Genomic DNA, 18004 nt, shown 5'->3' on the forward strand with positions numbered 1-18004 from the left:
CCTTGCAGCCCTTGGAAATACATGTTAATATTGACTTCCTTGCAGTCCAAAGATACTTTATTCCCTCTTAAGGCTATTCTTAAAGTTAGTTTGCAATTCCTGCTTGTAAAACATGCTGATGACTAGAAAGAAGCAGCAAAGAATTATTTTGAACCAACTGTACAATTTGGTGGTAGAGCTCTTCAATTTGGCTTACAGATTTGGAAAATCAGAAATCTTTGGTGTCGTTTGAGAAGAGCCCTGCCTGATCTGACAGAGTCCAGCATCCTGTTCTCATAGACATGACTGAAATAGTCTTCTCACACTTGATACCAGCAGCTGGAATGCAGTGGCATGATCTTAATGGGTCAAAGCTGCTAATGGAGCAATGCTCATTCACACCTTCTCTCTCTCTCTCTCTCTCTCTCACACACACACACACACACACACAATACTGAGACAGTATTCTTAATTTTATCTTTAACCTGATGCTAATCCCCATTTTCAGTTAGCAATTCCAGTTGATGCTTGGTAATTCACTGAAACCTTTCAACGCTGCTGAATCAATTGTGAGACGGGGGGGGGGGATGGGGGGAGGAAAAAACTCAGTAACAGTAGACTTCATTTTGATATATTTTACATTCTACATTCTTTTTCACCATTTGATGGCAACTGATATTAGGAACGGACAACAGGAACAAGCTGAATAATTACATGCAGAACATAATTTGCATTTCATTTTCTCAAACGCAAAAATTACCAGTCTCTTGTAGGGTATATAATGACCACAATCCTGAAACACCAGTTTTGTCTGATTTAAAAAAAAAAAAGTCTGGATTGCAATCTATTGTGCTTATTATTTACAATATAATAATTATGACAGTCATTTTCCTCATCCACATGTGGAGACTGAATTATTCTAAGAGTCTTAGGATAAATTTGTGCATCCTTTTTATTGCATCCTCCTTTCTGATTATTTTTTTGTCAACATATTTTCAGTCACCTATTTTTGTAATTGTGAGGACTAACATTTACAAAAAAAACAAAAACTGGGATTGTCAAAATTCTCAGTCTCTGACAGACCACGTGCAAGAGGATTACAGGGTTCCCTTGGCATATTCCACTTCAGCCTCCGTGAATCTGTACAATTGCTCTCAGCACCTTCCTTCAACACTATGTACAATGCCCTGGAAATCCAGAGATGCAGATACAAACATGTTAAATTTGTTATATACAGGCATTCAGAAATAAGCAAACCTTTTATAAGCAGGATTACTGATTAGCCAATGAAGCAGACAATGAACATTTGCAAGTCAGCACTGCTGAAATTAGGAAAATGCCATTTCTTTGCTTGTTGTCCTATGTCCTTGAGCATCCAATGTAGCAAGATAAAGAATGATTCATGGATCACACCAAACAGGCACTAAAGCATCTATGAAGGTCACATACGGTATGAGTCTATACAGGGTGTCAGAAAATCACAGCATTGGAGGAAGCAGTGTAAGGTCTTCTAGTCCAACCCTTGCTTGATTCATTGGGAGAGCATGAGTGGAAGCAGCTGGTAAGGAAAGGATTTATTTAAGAAGCCCTGAGGGAGCTTCCTCACATGCTGCTCTCCACAGGCACAAGAGTTCACTCACTGAGTTTGACAGTACTTGCCTCCACGGAATAACTTTCTGAAGGCTTCAGCTGAAGAAAAGATACACTATTTAGAAATACCACCATGGAGATGTTTCATTATTTGTGGCAATCAGAAAGCATCATAGACAATTTCTCCTTTTAAAAAAAATCTCATAGTACAATATATATAATACCCCCACAAAAAAATACAAGATGCTAGCTAATTCTGACAGTGGGTTGAAATCAACAACTAAGAAGCAGCTTTTCTATATAACCTCATGCTCTCTTTGCAAATGTTTATAACATGACATATTCCAACAAGATGCATAGATTGGCAGAGTCCAATCAAGCCAAAGGCACGCATCTTCTCAAATCCCACTGCCACTAATGTATGAGGAAAAACAGGGATTCTCAAAGGGTGGATTACGAACCTCTGGGGGTGGGGGGTGGGGGTGTTGCAGCATTTTCAGTTGATCTGGTTGCCCAGGCAAAGCAGCCAGCAGGGCTGTCAATGTTCATTTCTACTTTGCTTGAGAGGAAAGCCCAGGAAAGCTAAACCTGTGGGTCTGGCCAACTGTCAACACCATCTGCCAATCAGCAGCGCTGTGATTGATGCCAGCTGGTGACTTCCCATATGGCATGTAATAGTATAGCTGTAATTTTGGTGTGACTATAGAAGTAAATTTCAGTATTTTTACCCATTATGTTAAATTTCTAGCCTTTCAAAATGGAAACTTTTGTTGGGTGGGAAGACAAGAGTTAAAGGCGACCAATCTACCAGTCGTGCTCGTCCAATTAAGATTAAGCCAAGAGATTATGATGAAAATGACATATCTTTTAGTAATTGGTATGTTTATTTCTTGCCCACTCCTAACTCCTATTCATTTAGTTATTCAAATTAATTCATTATTTTAGGGAGGTATAGAATCACAAAGTTTGAGAACCCTTGAGTTAAAACACACAAGATATTTTCTCTCTAAATTCAATGGAATTATACAATCTAGATTACATACCTATTACACAAAAAGATCTGGATGTTGAACAGAATAAAGCGAATAGCTAATTATTATATTAAACTACTATCGAGCAAAAGATACAGAGAAAAGTGCTTCAGTTTGTCTGAATTGTGCCCACAGGCAGTATTAACCAAATCCAAAGCATAAGTATTTTGTCATTCTTTCCATCTCAGTATCACTGTTATTCAAATAAGCCTACATTCCTCCCTCAAACACACAGATTAAAAACTAGAGGGAAGCAAAAGGAAAAAGAGATTCCTCCCAATGAAACTATATCCATTAAAATGACAAATTATTCTCACATGCAGTTTTTTCTTTGGTATTCTTGAATGTGAAATGCATTCAAAAGCGATGAAAAGCTCTTACTAATATGAGTTACCTCCCCAAACACAATCTGACTGTTTACATATTAAGATGGACGACTTCATTTTCTTGATATTGTCTATTTAGTGCAAAAGTTTATAGAAGCTCATCCTGTAATGTGTAGGCCTAAGCTGTGATTTAAAAAAATGTTGAAAAAAAATGCCATTGAGTTACAATACGCTGCTTCGACTTTAGCATAATAAAACATTAATGGAAAATGCATTATAGTTGTTCACTGGATAGACAATGCCTTGGAAGGCCTTTTGGTACAATGACAGGAAGGCACTTGTCATGAAGCTTTCAGATAACTGAGGAAAAAAGAATTTCCTCCTATGCAGCTATGGCTGTCTTCCAGATAAACTGAGAACAAATTACTCACACAAGGCAATTAATTGTCCAAGGCAAACCTTATGTTTCTTTAGACCAAAATAATAATTAAAAAAGTTTACATGAAGTTTACAAATGTTAACACTGTAGAACTATTGCAAAACCAAAATAAATAATTTCATTCATGGAACATTTCAGAATTACCTACCCTATCTTAAATGTATCCAGTTATTCTTAAAGACAAACATCTGTAAAGAAGGTCTTTGCTGCAGAAATACATATTTGGTTAAGGCTTTATTATGAACAATGGTTGCTTGCTAAATATTTTAAATCAGACACAGTAGGATAGCTTGCCAACACATAGCCATTACATTTTTGAAAAACATGTAGTCTATACTACACGTATATGAATGGATAATGCAGCAGGTAAGGGAGATGCTAAGAATACTATGCTTAGTATTCCAAAAGCTCTGTTTTCTTTAGATATTGCAGAGCAATAGACAATGAAGCAGTATGAACTATTCTGTTGTAATTCATTATGGTTCATTAATGAATGAATGAATGGTTCATATTCATTAATCCATAGAAAGTGAAAGAGAACCAAGAGCTTTATGATTACTTTTCATGTTTCAGTATGTTTTACAGAAAGCTTGGAAGAACATTTGATCAAGTAGTTGGGTCAGCAAGCATTGGAGCTCTGGATCTAACGCCAGCTCTGGAGTGATGTTTTTAATCCTCTGCAGTGATTCACTGGGATAATAACATGAATATTCCTGGTTCACAAATAATATTAAGCCATTATGTGGTTGGTTGGTTTTTTGACTTAGTGAAATATACAAACCCATCTCTATAAAGAAGCAGTATTTTATAAGACAGAGGTGGGGAATTTCACATCAAGCCAAGGTAGAAACAAACGGACACATAAGGGTTAACTACTATATATAAACCAGGGATGCCAACGTGGTAAGGAAACCAAAAAAGCAGACCTATGAAACTGCATTTGGAAACAGCTCTGCTACCTAGCTCTTGCATAGAAAAATGAATTCCAACATCATTTCAACCCCACTGAAACATTCAAATACAGCCAATCAGTACCAAATAGATTTAAAGTGGGTTCAAACTGACTCTTTTGATAAGCTGCATGGCTTATCAAAGGATTCTTGATGCAAACATAGGAGAGGTGACCTCAGGATTTCCTTAAATCAAGGAATTTGGTAAAAACTATTTTTAAGAAAGCATACAAAAGCTGAGGATATGGTTGTTTTTCCTGTGGTATTTTACTGGTTGTACAGTATTTAATTGTTCAGGCATTTAAAATAAATGGCTGGTGTGGGTCTTCCGGGCTGTGTGGCCGTGGTCTTGAAGTCTTGTTTCCTAACGTTTCGCCAGCACCTGTGACCGGCATCTTCAGAGTGCAGGAGCACAGACAGGAGCAGTTCTCTCTGTGCCACACGGCCACACAGCCCGGAAGACCCACACCAGCCATCGTATGCCGGCCGTGAAAGCCTTCGACAATACATTTAAAATAAATGTTGCCTAGGATCCAAGTAATTGCATAAGTAGTTCCACCTAGCTATGGATTTGTCACTCTCCTATACCAACCTGCCACTCCAAACTTTCCCAATTAATTGTAAAGATCTGGAAAAACATATCCTCATGTCAAATTGGGTCACACATCTACGTGCTTCTTTTGGCTTTTTAAAGCTGTCTCAACAAGGGGCAGCCCCTTAATTAAGCTTGAAACCAAGCCCTATTAGACTCAGTACTTGGATGGGAGGCCAGCAAAGAATTGCAAGGTTGAAGGCGAGACTGAGAAATTAAGTCTCTCTCTCCTTGAAGAAGGCAATTGCAAATCATTTGCACATTGTTGCCAAGGAAATTATAGGGATATATCCATGGAATCAAAGGAATCAAGCTCAACTCAAAGGGGACTTTACTTTTTATCCAAAAATGCTACCACATTTGTCAAGGATTTATTTCCTACAGCTGGTGTTTCAGAGTTTAAAAGTCAAAGCCAAGTTGTATCACATCCTTAAAAAACTCTGCAGATTAGGCAGACCAAGATAAACAACTTATCTAAAATGATGGTTTTCTCATGGAAGAACAATAACCAAGAAAAGAAGTTCAAATAGGAAGTTTGTCTGGTACTTTATACTTGGCACAAAAATGACTCCAAGTTGTGGTCTGAAATCTAGGTATCTAGACAAACATCTGAGGATTAGCTGTTAAAACAATTATGAAGTGTATTCAAGGACTGGCATTAAAGGATAATTTGAAGCAAAACTGAAAACTGATTCATATAATAAAAGTTTTACCTAACTTCCAGTAGGCAGCTTGGTTGCAACTAGGACATTACTTTTGTATTTACTACTACCCAATTCAGCTTCTTTTCATCACTTCCTTTACACCCTACTTCTTTGAATCAAGCTGAGGGAGATATGGACAAGCAGATTTAAAGATGAAGGAAAAACCTCTAGTTTCTGTTTCCAAGCCAGCATAAAATAGTTGGCGGACTATCTGTCATATATGGCAATATGGAAATAAATGGTTATTATCAGAGCTACTTGGCCACAGACAGCCTGAAGTCTCTTCCCTGACTTAAAACACTCAACTTTTCTCTACACTTGAAATGCATTATCAGTTTAACACAGTATTTTTCAAACTTGGTAACTTTAAGATGTGTGGACTTCAACTCCCAGCATGACGGCTGGGAAATTCTAGGAGTTGAAGTCCACGCAACTTAAAGTTGCCAAGTTTGAAACACACTGGTCTAACATTTACATATAAACAGCAAGTCAGTGGAGATAATTGCCAACTCTCCCTTCTTTAGAGTATTTTGCTTCTGTTAAATTTCTACAAGGTGTTTGAATGTTGCATCATTTTTGGCAAAATTGTTACTATATATTTAGTATAATGTTTGTTATAATATCCTGCCATGTGCAACCATACATTTAATTTCTCAGGTACATATTTTATTTTACAGTTGAGGATACTGAGAATAAGGGGCCATGAAGCTATGACAGTATCTAATTTCACCCTGATGGTCATTTGCACAATGAACTTGAATCATATTTATGCATCAAGTGAAACCGAGTGATACACTGAGTTTCCAATGTGATCTTTTAAACAAACAAAATCTTTTGGTGATAGTCTACATATTAGAATGCAGGGGTCGCATGGGGGCTGTTTATTATTTGAAGTGACAGACTTGTTATAAATGTTTGTCCCTGCTAATCTTGATGTAAGAACGTGCCTTGCTAAACAAGATCACCTTTAACTGCATTTTGGCTCCTACACCACAAATTGGGGGGGGGGAGGGGGAAGGCAAATATAATAGTTGTTTCTTTATTGGCATATTCTTAAAAAGAAACTGCAGAACTCCCAATTTTCACTAACTTTCATTGAAAGTCACTGAATAATGATGGATCTAATAATTTCTAACTTGATCATCTGCAAGGGTGCTTTTCCACCATAATTTGTAGCTAAGTAGCTATATTTTCTTGCATTGCATAGATAAACATATTGCAAATGTACTACTACGAGTCCTACTTTCTATGCCCATTTATAAACTTATACATTAGGATCCACTACACCCAAGAAGCCAGAATTCAATTGTTAGCCAGTATTTAGCAAGTTTTATTAGTTCTTTAAGAACCTTATTTGATGGCGTGTGGATAAGTCTAGGTGTGCTGCTAAAACATGTGGCAGAGTTGCCACCTTCCCAACTGTAGTCTGAAAATTATGCAGTTCCAAACAAGTTGTACCATGTGATTTATCTAGACTCATCTAGTTTTAATTTTGCAAGGGATGAAGGAAAGAGACTACCACATCTACTGAGCAAAAGCGTACTGTGGTTTCTTCTTGCAACAGAACTTTGAGAGAAACAACATCTAACTGCTGGATACACGGTGATAGTCCTTGGTGGAAAAAAATTAACATTCTGGAGGGAAAACACCTTGTTACAGCACAAATAAAAAGGGACTCTGAGATTTCTGGGCATTTTGGTAGCTGCTAGAATGAACACTAAAAGCCCTACGTGCTTTAACCAATTAAGTTACTCTTCATCTCACATTTCTTTGGTTAACCAATTAAGTTACTCAGCATCTCACATTTCCTATGAATGTAATTATGTCATCTTTGTGATTTTTACCATGAATTCAAAGATTTGATGGATCTGCAAAATTCCCACTGTAAAACCATAGAAGCAGTTTCCAATTCAAGTTGAGATGATTGTTTTACTTTTAAAAAACATTGCGTTATTCGTAGGGATAGGAAGGAATCTAAAATAAATCAGTTTCAATTCTGTACACTGTACAGTGAAATGCTGCATCCAAGGAATTTTAAAAAATAGAATGCATACTCCAACCAAAGTTAAAATATTTTAACTTTAACATTAATTTCAGAGTTTCAAGTATAAATTCAACTCTCTTCTGCTGATATTGGTAGGCTTTAAGAAAACTTAATTGTTGGCTGCATTGTGTTTTGAGTTTATATACTTTCTGGTCCACAGCAGAGAAAATATGGTTTTGGTGCATCTTAAGAACACAGTAAAGATACATCTTTGCAAAGATACATTTGGTGCATCTCGGAACAGAGCAAAGCTACAATCCATAAAGCTACCTTACATTTTCACAAGAAGCTGTGCCCGTATCAAATGATTTTCACCCATTCTCCATTGCAGCAGCCTCCTTGTTGCACTGCAAGTTTTTTGTTTTTTTTAAACACCTGTGAAACTGCAGAGTAACAGTCATGCTTCTGTTTGGAAAAGAGCAAAAATAATGTTGCATATGCAGATCTGTTCTCTTACATTTGGGGGGTTCAATGCTTGAGTATTGGAAGTTTTAATTTTTGTTTCTGGCTGTGTATGTGACCATTGGAGAAACCTAGCTCATTATTTTTTTATTGAGTTGGCAATTATAAAATTCATCCAGCATCCCTAACATGCATTCACATACACAACCATGCTTCAGTTCAATCCAAGTTTCTGGACTGATGCCCCTTTTCTGCATTGCTGTTTACAGTCCATGGATGCATCCGTAGACATCTCAATAAACTGTGTCAGGCACTTGCAAGGTTACATGAGAACTACATGATCTTTGGACAAAAGGAAGAGAGTTTTGTTTAATGTTTACAGTGAGAGGTGCTGAGTGGCTTACTCAAAATTGTCAGCTGGATACCAGTGCATTGTTCCTGGTGTTGAACTGGTGCCTTGAGATGATCAGCTGAGGAAACAAAAGGCAGGCGGGACAGAAGAGCCTAAGAAGTCAGGTACGGAAGAATTCTGCAAAAGTTGTCTCACAAACCTCATCTTCTATGTCTGACTTCTGGCAGGGAGTCCAGAAAACTCTTTCCTGATAATTTCATTAACTGGGAAGGGAAAGAGGAAAGAAAAACAGACAAACAGAAGTGTTACTGTGCAGAAAATGAGAAAGAATCTAAAATAAAGCCATCTGTGCGGTTGTCCATTAAAAGCTGGCAGGCAATAATGGTCATAGGTTAAGACTATGAAAATCTGAGTGCAAATCCCAACTCCTGGAGTACAGCCATGAAGCCTGCTAAATGATGTTGAGTCCATCATTATCTTTCAGCCTCAAGTAGCTTGCAAATTGTACAGAAGATGGAAAGGAAAGAAGAAACCCTTTCCTGAATTTTTAGTAGGGATGGGAGTTTTCATTTTTGGTTTACTTAAAGTAATATAAGATAACAATGCAACACTTCACTGACTTTTATAAATACAGATGTATCAACACAGATGTAATGAACTTTGATTACTGAATCCTGCCCAGATTGCAAAGAGTACATTCTTGTGAGCTCATTCTCGCAAGCTCATTCTCACTTTTCATATTTTGTACCAACTATGGATTATTCAAACCATATTCTGCAGTACCAATCAAATTGTGACTTGGTAAACTATGGCCCTGATAACTCCATAGTTCAGCCAGGTGAGGACAGTTTTAGAATGGCCCATAATGCTCCCCCTTTAAAGCTTCTTTATCTTTAGACCAGACTTAAAACTGTGCATTCCTTCAACCAGAAAAAGAAATCTGAAATAGAAGATCTCCTTTGATATCTACTATACAGACAATCAACATAAACATGCATTCCCAAGAATGTTTCACAATCCTGCCCCAGCAAAATACAAACATAAAATAATATAAAACCTCACAAGACCCAGGAAGGTACATTTGCCCCTTACTTTCCCACTATTTAGAGCAGTGTTTTTCAACCTTAGCAATTTTAAGATGTGTGGACTTCAACTCCCAGAATTTCCCAGCCAGCATATCTTAAAGTTGCTAAGGTTGAGACATAAAATTTAGAGAAATAGCAGAGATATATCTCAAAACACATCTCTTTCACCAAGCTTTTAACAGATAATTGATTTGAATGAGAATGTTTTTAATCTTAATTTCAGTTACATTGAGTTTACATTTTGTATTTTGTAATAATTGTTATAAACTGCTTTGAATATACATACAAGCAGAAAGGTGAGATATATGTTATGAATAATTATATAAAATTAATATTAATAATACCAAATCCTCTATTTTTATTGTTATACAAAATTGAAAAATACATACACCTTACTTATAACTCAGTGGCTGATATAAAAAGAGGTCCAGAATATAAAACTACCAGACAGCCTCACAATTTTGTTATAAATAAAAAGCCATCAGAGCCAACATTTCTAGAACTCTACTGGCTGATCCGATGCTATCAGTTTCATTTTCAGATAAGAAAATATCAGAATTGATGTACAATATTTACCCCAAATTTAAAAACCCTGTAGAACATTAACTCTATTTCCATGAAGTGCCAGCACAAACAGGATTTTTCACAGAGTCTCCAGGTAATGCAAGTGAATATGCCCAAGCTAAGATTGTCAATCAAGCCACGTAAACATCAGAAAATCAATTATGTCTTCTCATTTGGAAAATGATACGCATTGTCCAAGCAGTATACAAAGCACCCTCAATACATTTATATTCTCCAGTGTCTACTGAGTATGTTGGTGATTTCTTACAATAAAGCTCTGCTTACTAGTGTGTGTTCTCCATGTCTATATCCTGCACAAATTTACTTTGTTAAGCTGACAGTAACCACAAGAACTCAGTGAAGCAGTTACTGGCAGACAGTCTTGGCAAAATGTATATGAGGTTGCAAAGTTTTGGAAGTGACTAAACAACCATTATACAGTACTATACGTTAAAGACAAAGCACAGTACTGTGTAATCACTTGTAGAATATGGTATTACCATTATTGTTGTCTATGTAAAACCTACACACAGCACAGAAAGCAACAGTCTGGTTGGAACATGGTGAATCAGACTGGCTCCAGGTCAGCAAAGGAATGAGACAAGGGAGTATATTCTTCCTTTATGTATTCAACCAATACGCTGAATATTTATTGAGAGGCTGCAATGGAATAAAATCAGCATGGCTTCAAAACTGGAGGAAGAAACATCGAACTATTCCTGTTGGGAATAATGGACTTTCAAATCGGAAAGCATCTTATCAGAATTACTCAGTACATGATTACTGCAGCAAGACTTTTGTATGCACAATTTTGGAAAACCCAGACACTACCAACAATACAAGAATGGTTGCTAAAACTGATGGAAATGGCAGAAAATGATAAATTGACTTGTTTATTAAAAGAAAAATCAAATAATTATTACCTTAAGGAATGGAAACCATTGATGGACTATTTGCAAAATGCAGGCGGGGCGAAGCTTACATGGGGATTTGAAGATTAGATTATAAATGTAATGGGATATGTTTTGACAAAGAACTATTCCTATTTATTGCATTAAAAACTAGCACCTATGACACTCTTACTATTCTCAAGACCAGAGATAGATTGGAAGCTATCTATTTTTCATGCCTTTCTTCTTTTCCTTTACTTTATCTCACGTTTTCTTTTCCTTTTTTCTATAATTTGTATTTTTCATTTTCTTTTTCATTTCTGACTTTTAACCTTGTAATTTTAAAATTTCAATAAAATATTATTATAAAAACTGGAGGAAGAAACATCAATAACCTGCATTATGCTGACGACCCTACTCTGACAGCTGAAAATGCAAATGTTCTGGAAGCTCTGCTAATGAAAGTCAAGGTGCACCCAAAAAAAAAAAAAAAAAAGATTACACTTAAATATAAAGACCAGACTAATGACAACAGGTACAACAACCAGCCTTAAAACTGACAAAGAATATACTGAAGTGGCAAATAGATTTGCTTTTTAGGATTGACTGTCAACACTAAAGGAACCAAGAAATGCACTGCAGAGTAGCATTTGGTGGGGTTGCAATGAAAGCCTTAGAAAATATGCTCAGATGGGGTGATGTGCCTATATCTACAAAGGTCAGAACTCTGCAGGCAATTGTTTGCCCTATGACACGCTACGAAAGCAGAAGCTGGACTTTGAAGAAGCAGGATAAAAAGAGTATTGAAGCTTTTAAACTTTGGTGTTGGAGAAGGCTCCTGGGAATACCATGGATAGCTAAGAAAACAAACCAATGGATCATTGAACAAATCAACCCAGAGTACTCATTTGAGGCAAAATGACCAGGTTCAAATTATTATATTGTGGATACATTATGTGAAAATCCAGCTCACTTGAGAACTCTATAATGCTGAGAAAGGTGGAAGGAAAAAGAAAAGATGACCAGCAGCAAGGTGGATGGAGTGGTGATGGGAGACCTGAAGAACCAGGTTGGGAGCAGGTCATCCTGGAGAAGATCTGTTTGTGTGGTCACGAAGAGTCGACACTAACTTGATGGCACATAATCAATTACTGTTGTCATTGTTACTAGTTCAAACTGCAATCTGCATTTCTGACCAAAATTTTGGTCAATATGAAAAAGATATTGTGTTGAAAAAAATGCAGCAAAGGGCCAACCAAACTGTGCAGAAGAGTGGGTCAACTCTTAAAGGAAGCCAGGTGATACGTGAGGCTGATCTGGACTTACAAAGTGATGAGTAAGGTGGGAAATAACATGTAAAATTATAAATACCATTCAAAGATAACAGTTGTATTTCACAGAGCTCTCATTTAAACTGTGGAACTGCTTGCAGAAGATACGGTGATTGCTGCCAATTTGAGTAGCTTTAAAAAGTTATTAGGTACATTCATAGAAGATAAAGCTTTAATGGCTGTTAGTCATAATGACTATATATTAGACTTACAGTACGTTTCTGAATACCAGTTGCTGAGAAAAAGGGAGGAAAGGACTATTAGTAGAGCTGTGGAAATGTCAAGGGGGTGCTTTGTTACTTCAACAAAGATTCAAATGAAGCACCTTTCAAAACTACTTCACAAAGCAACACAGCCCCTTTGTTTCTAAGAGAAAAATGAAATAGTTGTGCTGCTGTTCTTTTCCTAATTCCCTTACCTCCTCCCTAGCTTTCTCTGACATTTCCCCCATGTTCAGAACACTGTGAACCACTTTCTATCCAGAATAATAAATTCTAGAAAACAATGAACTGGTCCTGTAATGACCAGGGACATTCTGGGAGAAAATGGAATGTTATAGTGGACACTGGAATGTTCTGTAATCAGACATGAGGTCTTGTACATTCTGGTCTGAACAAGCATGAGAATTAACTGATAGAATTCACTGGTACTTCAAAATGGGCTTAGACACCTCAGTGGTGGAACCTGATGCAATTGGCTGAAGGAACAATGGCCATTAAAAATTCCCTCTATATTGGAATGCAGCGACTACATTTTTGGCCAATCTAGGGGTGGCTCAAAAGCACCATTTGCTTCAAATATTCAATTTGCCTCAACTTAACAAGAGAACTTTCACGGACTATTATTCCTTCTCAATGAAAAAAACAAAACAAAACCCTGAAAACTACTGATGTAACACAGTGGTGCACTTTTTAATATTTTACCCATGGTTGAAAATGTATGTGGAAAAAATATTTTTTTTTAAAAAAATCAATGAACTCAAAAATATTCCAAGCTTTTCTCTTACAACTATGTAAAAAAAAGAGAGAGAGAGAGAGAAGTATTTTAGCCTGTGTCCTTATCCACACTTGTTGCATGGAACTATGTTACTAATATACCAGATTGTTCCTCAAACATCATCAGTGCATCTTAGTATATTAAGGTTATAAGTTGGTAAGTGCTTCCTGCTCTAAACATTTAATCAATGCGCACGATATGAGTAGTATTAGTGAAGGTGATAAGTTACTGAAATTGTTTGTATTTGTGATGAAGGGGGAAGTCATAGCTAGCTAGCTAGAACCAGGGCCTGAAGGAAGAACTAGAGAGGAAGTGGAAAGTCAAGGCCAAAGTGGTCCCAGCGGTGGTAGGAGTACTTGGGGCTGACTCCTAAGCTGGGAGAGGGGCTCCAACAGACCCCAGAAACAGCATCAGAGCTCTCTGTCCAGAAGAGTGCAGTGCTAGGAACAGCTAAGATACTGCGCAGAACCCTCAAACTCCCAGGCCTCTGGTGGAGGACCCGAGATTGAGGAAGACACATACCACCCATAGGGGTTTTTTTTAATTCTTTTTTATTTTTATTATTTTTTTCTCTGCACTTTTTTTCTTCTTACAGTACTTTTTAAATATTTTTCTTGGTTTGTATTAGTTTTTTATTTTCGTACCTGTAAAACTTTAATAAAAATTATTGTAAAAATATGCATGATATGGGATCAATCTGTCCTCAGTTATACTTGAGACATCTGATTAATTGCTTGTGGGTTTCTAAAACAAGACCTTAAAACACACAGAGTGAACTTGCTGACTTCTAAAAGCCTTGCAGTGTCCTGAAACTGCCAGCAGGGGGTGGTATGGATCTAGTTTCAGGAGAAACCCCCAAATGAAGACGAAACTTTTTCTTCTTTTTTTTAAAGGCTTCCTGTTTTCTCTACCCAGGAAATGAGAAGAGCAGATCTTCAATGGAAAGTTTTTGGTCTTCTGACTGCTAAAAATAGTATTTAGGTAAAAAAAGGTGGGCACCAACCTTAACAAGGGAATGGAGGGTCATTTCCTTTCTGTAAACAAGTAGGATGAAGTTGCAAGCTGTTTTATTTATCAGCACATTTGTTCACATGGTTAAGTGTAGAGAAAGAAAAAAAATCCCTTTGCATCTCTAAAGAAAGCCTTCCAAAGAAATCAACCTGTTTGGCAATGTGACATTTTTCCTGTTAGAAAGCAGTGTGATAGCCCAAAAGGGACTGGCTGGGGCCGGGAAATGCTCATTTCTGTGTGTTGAGGAGCAGCAATGGGCAAAGGAGATTAGCATTCTGATTCTGAATCAAGAAAAGCTCTCTTAATTAATTGTCCTGAACTTAATGAGGCAAAAATCTCATGGTACGGATAAAGCCACACACCTTATACATAAGCCCAGATGGGTGTCCGCAGTATGGAGTCAAAAAAGTCAAGATGGTGCCACTAAGGTGTGATAGGAGCTCTGCCTGTTTTTTTAACTTGCACATGGGCAGAGCTTTAATTGCACTGCAGTGGCCACCCTTTTGATTTTTTGACTTTACCCTGAAGATACCCTCGAGCCTCGAAAAGTTACTAGCCTGCAAAAACCAGAATATTAGGACAGGATAGTCTTCGAAGAGGCGGGTAGCATGCATTTCCAAATTGGTGCAGAGAATCAGAATGGGCAAGATTTCATTTCAAGGGGCAAGATTTCCATCAATCATTTTCGCCAAGCTGTCAAATTCAGTTCACTGAACTTGGGAAAGTTTGCTTCAAAAATTGCAGTTTGGTAAACATACTCCTAAAGGTGTGCATTTGTGTTGGCAATTTTGCCGAATGCCCTCAGTTTCTACAAATTTCCTGTAATATAATGAATCTTTCTAAATTTTTATCATACAAATTTGTATTTTATCATACAAATTTATGATACAAATTTATGGGTGGCATACAAATTTAATAAATAAATAAAACACCTTTTTCTCCAATTTGGCAAATTGCATTGACAAATTTAGAAATGTCATGTATTGGTTTTAAAATGTAAAAGTAAAAAAGCTCACACTCAGATGTGAACTATATGGACTAATTTTCTCTCAGAAAAATAAGTCAACCCCTCAACAGCTATATGGACCAACAGATACTTAGATTAGTTTTTTTTATAAAATCAAAACCTTCTACTGTACTAAAAAGTCTGTTAGAACACAATTGTGTGTCTCTCTTCCCTTCCAGCCTCCTTCTACAATTTGAAGTTGTAGACCTTTCTTTCTAAGGATGGAAAAGGAAATCTACCACTGGGGGACCCTCAATGCAATTAACCTAAGATTCTTCTAACTCTAGTGCAACAGCAGAATTATTAGCTGAGCATGAAACTTGGTTTATCAACTCTAAGGGAAGAAATTCACTGACCCTATTTGGAGATTATAACCCCAAATAGCTTATCCTTAATTTTGCCTGCACAATGAGAAGCAGATGACTGGGTGGAATCTGTAAAGCATTTTCCTAACTTCTCCAGACTAATTTCTGTAGAACTTCCCAAGTTCTAACATACCACTTAGCCAGTACAGTCTTCTAAAATGTTATGGCTTAAGCACATCTGAAGATTAAGCATATGAAGGGTGGCACATTTCTCTAACGGAGATCCTTGCTTGGTGGTCCATGCATGGATAACCAAACTTCAAGTGCATGCCAAGGTGTGATGGAGTAAGAAAATAATGTGCTAGAGAGGCCAGGCTTCACACCATTGGAGTCCTGAAGCTGATGTTGGTGTAATTAATTTTGGTGCAGTTATAAACTCAGAATCCAGTGTGGGTAATGGGCTGGTCTATGTCACACAAGTCATGCTTGTGTCTTAGAAGTGCAATGTATCTCAGGCTACAAACAGAGGTGGGGGGGGGAATGAGTTTTTTGTTTTTATTTTTTAAGATAAAGATTTTCCTCAAGGCAAGCTCGATTTTGGGTGATTAGAAGAGCACCACCTTCATGTAGTTTTCTTGGCAATAATATAGAACCAGGTTTTCCATTTCCTTCTCCCAGGATATTTTTTAGATTTCCCAGTCAAGCCTACAGCTGTGGGATTCCCTGGTAGACTTCCATCCAAATGCTGACTAGGTCTGACCCAATTTAACTCTTTTTGAGATCAGATTAATCAATTAAGTTTGATTAATTGACTGGTAGGGGCCAACTGGAAACAACAAATTTTAGCCGCAGATGAATCATGTCTGTATTTTAAAAGCCGTCTTTCATTTCAAATTATAGGAAAGGTAAAAGAAAATATAAATATATAAGTATGAATAAAATATGAAAATAAAAACATGGATATAATAATATTTAAATACGTCAATGAGTGAAAAAGCCATTAAACTATAGGCATCTTACATTTCTTTGAATGTTTTAACTATAGAACCAGTATTATTTTTTAAATTAATAAACCAAGGAAGTTGTATCATTAATTATACATTTTTTATTTCATGACTATTCTAAATGGGATGTCACCTTGCACCTTCTCCTCTATTGGAGCACTCTGTGAAATGGATGATCCCGAATCATCAACTACCTTTCCTTTGCCTACTTTGTTTTTGTACTAATTGTGAGTGCCTCCTCTAAGTCAACTATGTACTGTTTGTGTGGTTTTTGGGGTGTGCGAGAGAAATCTCGCTGTTTTTTAACCTGCTGCACATTCATGTCAGTCTCCCCGATCCCCCTGGTCCTGATATCAGATGAAAGGGTAAACAACTGTTCCAGTCTCACTTTTTCCAATCCACTCATATTTCTATGTGCTTTTGATGATTGCACAGCAGATATCTAGAGCTTATTATGACTCATTCTGCTTTTGCAACCGAGGGGAATGGGGAGACGGTGGTAAATAGTCCAAAAATTCCTGAGGCCTGAATACTGTGCTTTGATTCTTGTAAATATCTAATGAAAATGTGCCCTCGTGTAGCCAAATGGCTGGGAAATCATCCAAAAGATTAAGATAATCAGAGGTTTAGATAATGGGGAGTGCTGTGTACATAGAATTACAGTGTTGTGGGCAACAGATTCTGAAAGCGGATGTGTACCCAAGAACAGCCTGTGTTCTAGAATACAGCCACATGCACACAATTCAACCCATGTGCCATGCATTTGTTTTGGCATGTGCTAACGGAGCAACATCACTCACATTTGCTAAATTAAAGCTGCATTCACTTTTACTAGTATTCTGATGGAATAGCCAGCATGGCTTGAACTACAACCACTGAGAATATCCTTAATCTCTTCAACACAAAATACTGTACGTTTGTATTTCATTACCTGGTTGTGAGAACAGAGTCTAGATCCCTCTTGTTCTAACCTGGCTAACTTCCAGATATCTTGATGTCAGTTCCCAGAATTCTACAGCCAGATAGCAAAGAATTCTGGGAACTGAAGTCCATGGGTATGAGTTTGGGAAAGACTGATCTAGAGACCACTGCAAAGCTTAAGTTGGTAGATTTTGTCCTAGTCAATTGTTAGTGCAGAGGCTGAACACAAGGATTTAAGGGTCTATCTAACCCTGTGGTCCATTTCTCACCGTCACTGTTCAGATACTTTCCCTAAAGCCCTTCTGTGTTGCAGTTACCTCCCTCCTGGCAACAGATATTCAAAGGTATTTCACTGCAAGTTATGCAAATACGGATCTCCTGCTCTCTAAACCTGGGATAAAAAATAGAAAGTTAAAAGATGGCTTGGGCATTGTTCGCTAAGTGGGTGCCCACTTTGATAATATGCACAGCCATTCCCTGTC

At 37.2% G+C, this 18004-nt stretch overlaps 1 protein-coding gene across 5 annotated transcripts in view; it reads right to left on the minus strand.

The window, feature by feature from the left end:
- Window positions 1–1448: 1448 nt before the first annotated feature.
- NFATC2 (nuclear factor of activated T cells 2) overlaps window positions 1449–18004 on the minus strand; it is a 168811-nt gene continuing 152255 nt past the window's right edge. For all 5 annotated transcript variants that reach the window (XM_088153539.1, XM_088153538.1, XM_088153537.1 and 2 more), the window contains one exon: window positions 1449–8672. In XM_088153539.1, coding sequence (XP_088009665.1) covers window positions 8617–8672 — 56 coding nt within the window. In that variant the 3' untranslated portion in view covers window positions 1449–8616. The remainder of the gene's footprint in view (window positions 8673–18004) is intronic.

The sequence above is a fragment of the Python bivittatus genome, unplaced genomic scaffold (genome assembly GCF_059951505.1).
Source record: "Python bivittatus isolate LINGU-HERP-01145 unplaced genomic scaffold, Pbiv_v1 ctg000700_np1212, whole genome shotgun sequence".
Lineage (NCBI taxonomy): Eukaryota > Metazoa > Chordata > Lepidosauria > Squamata > Pythonidae > Python > Python bivittatus.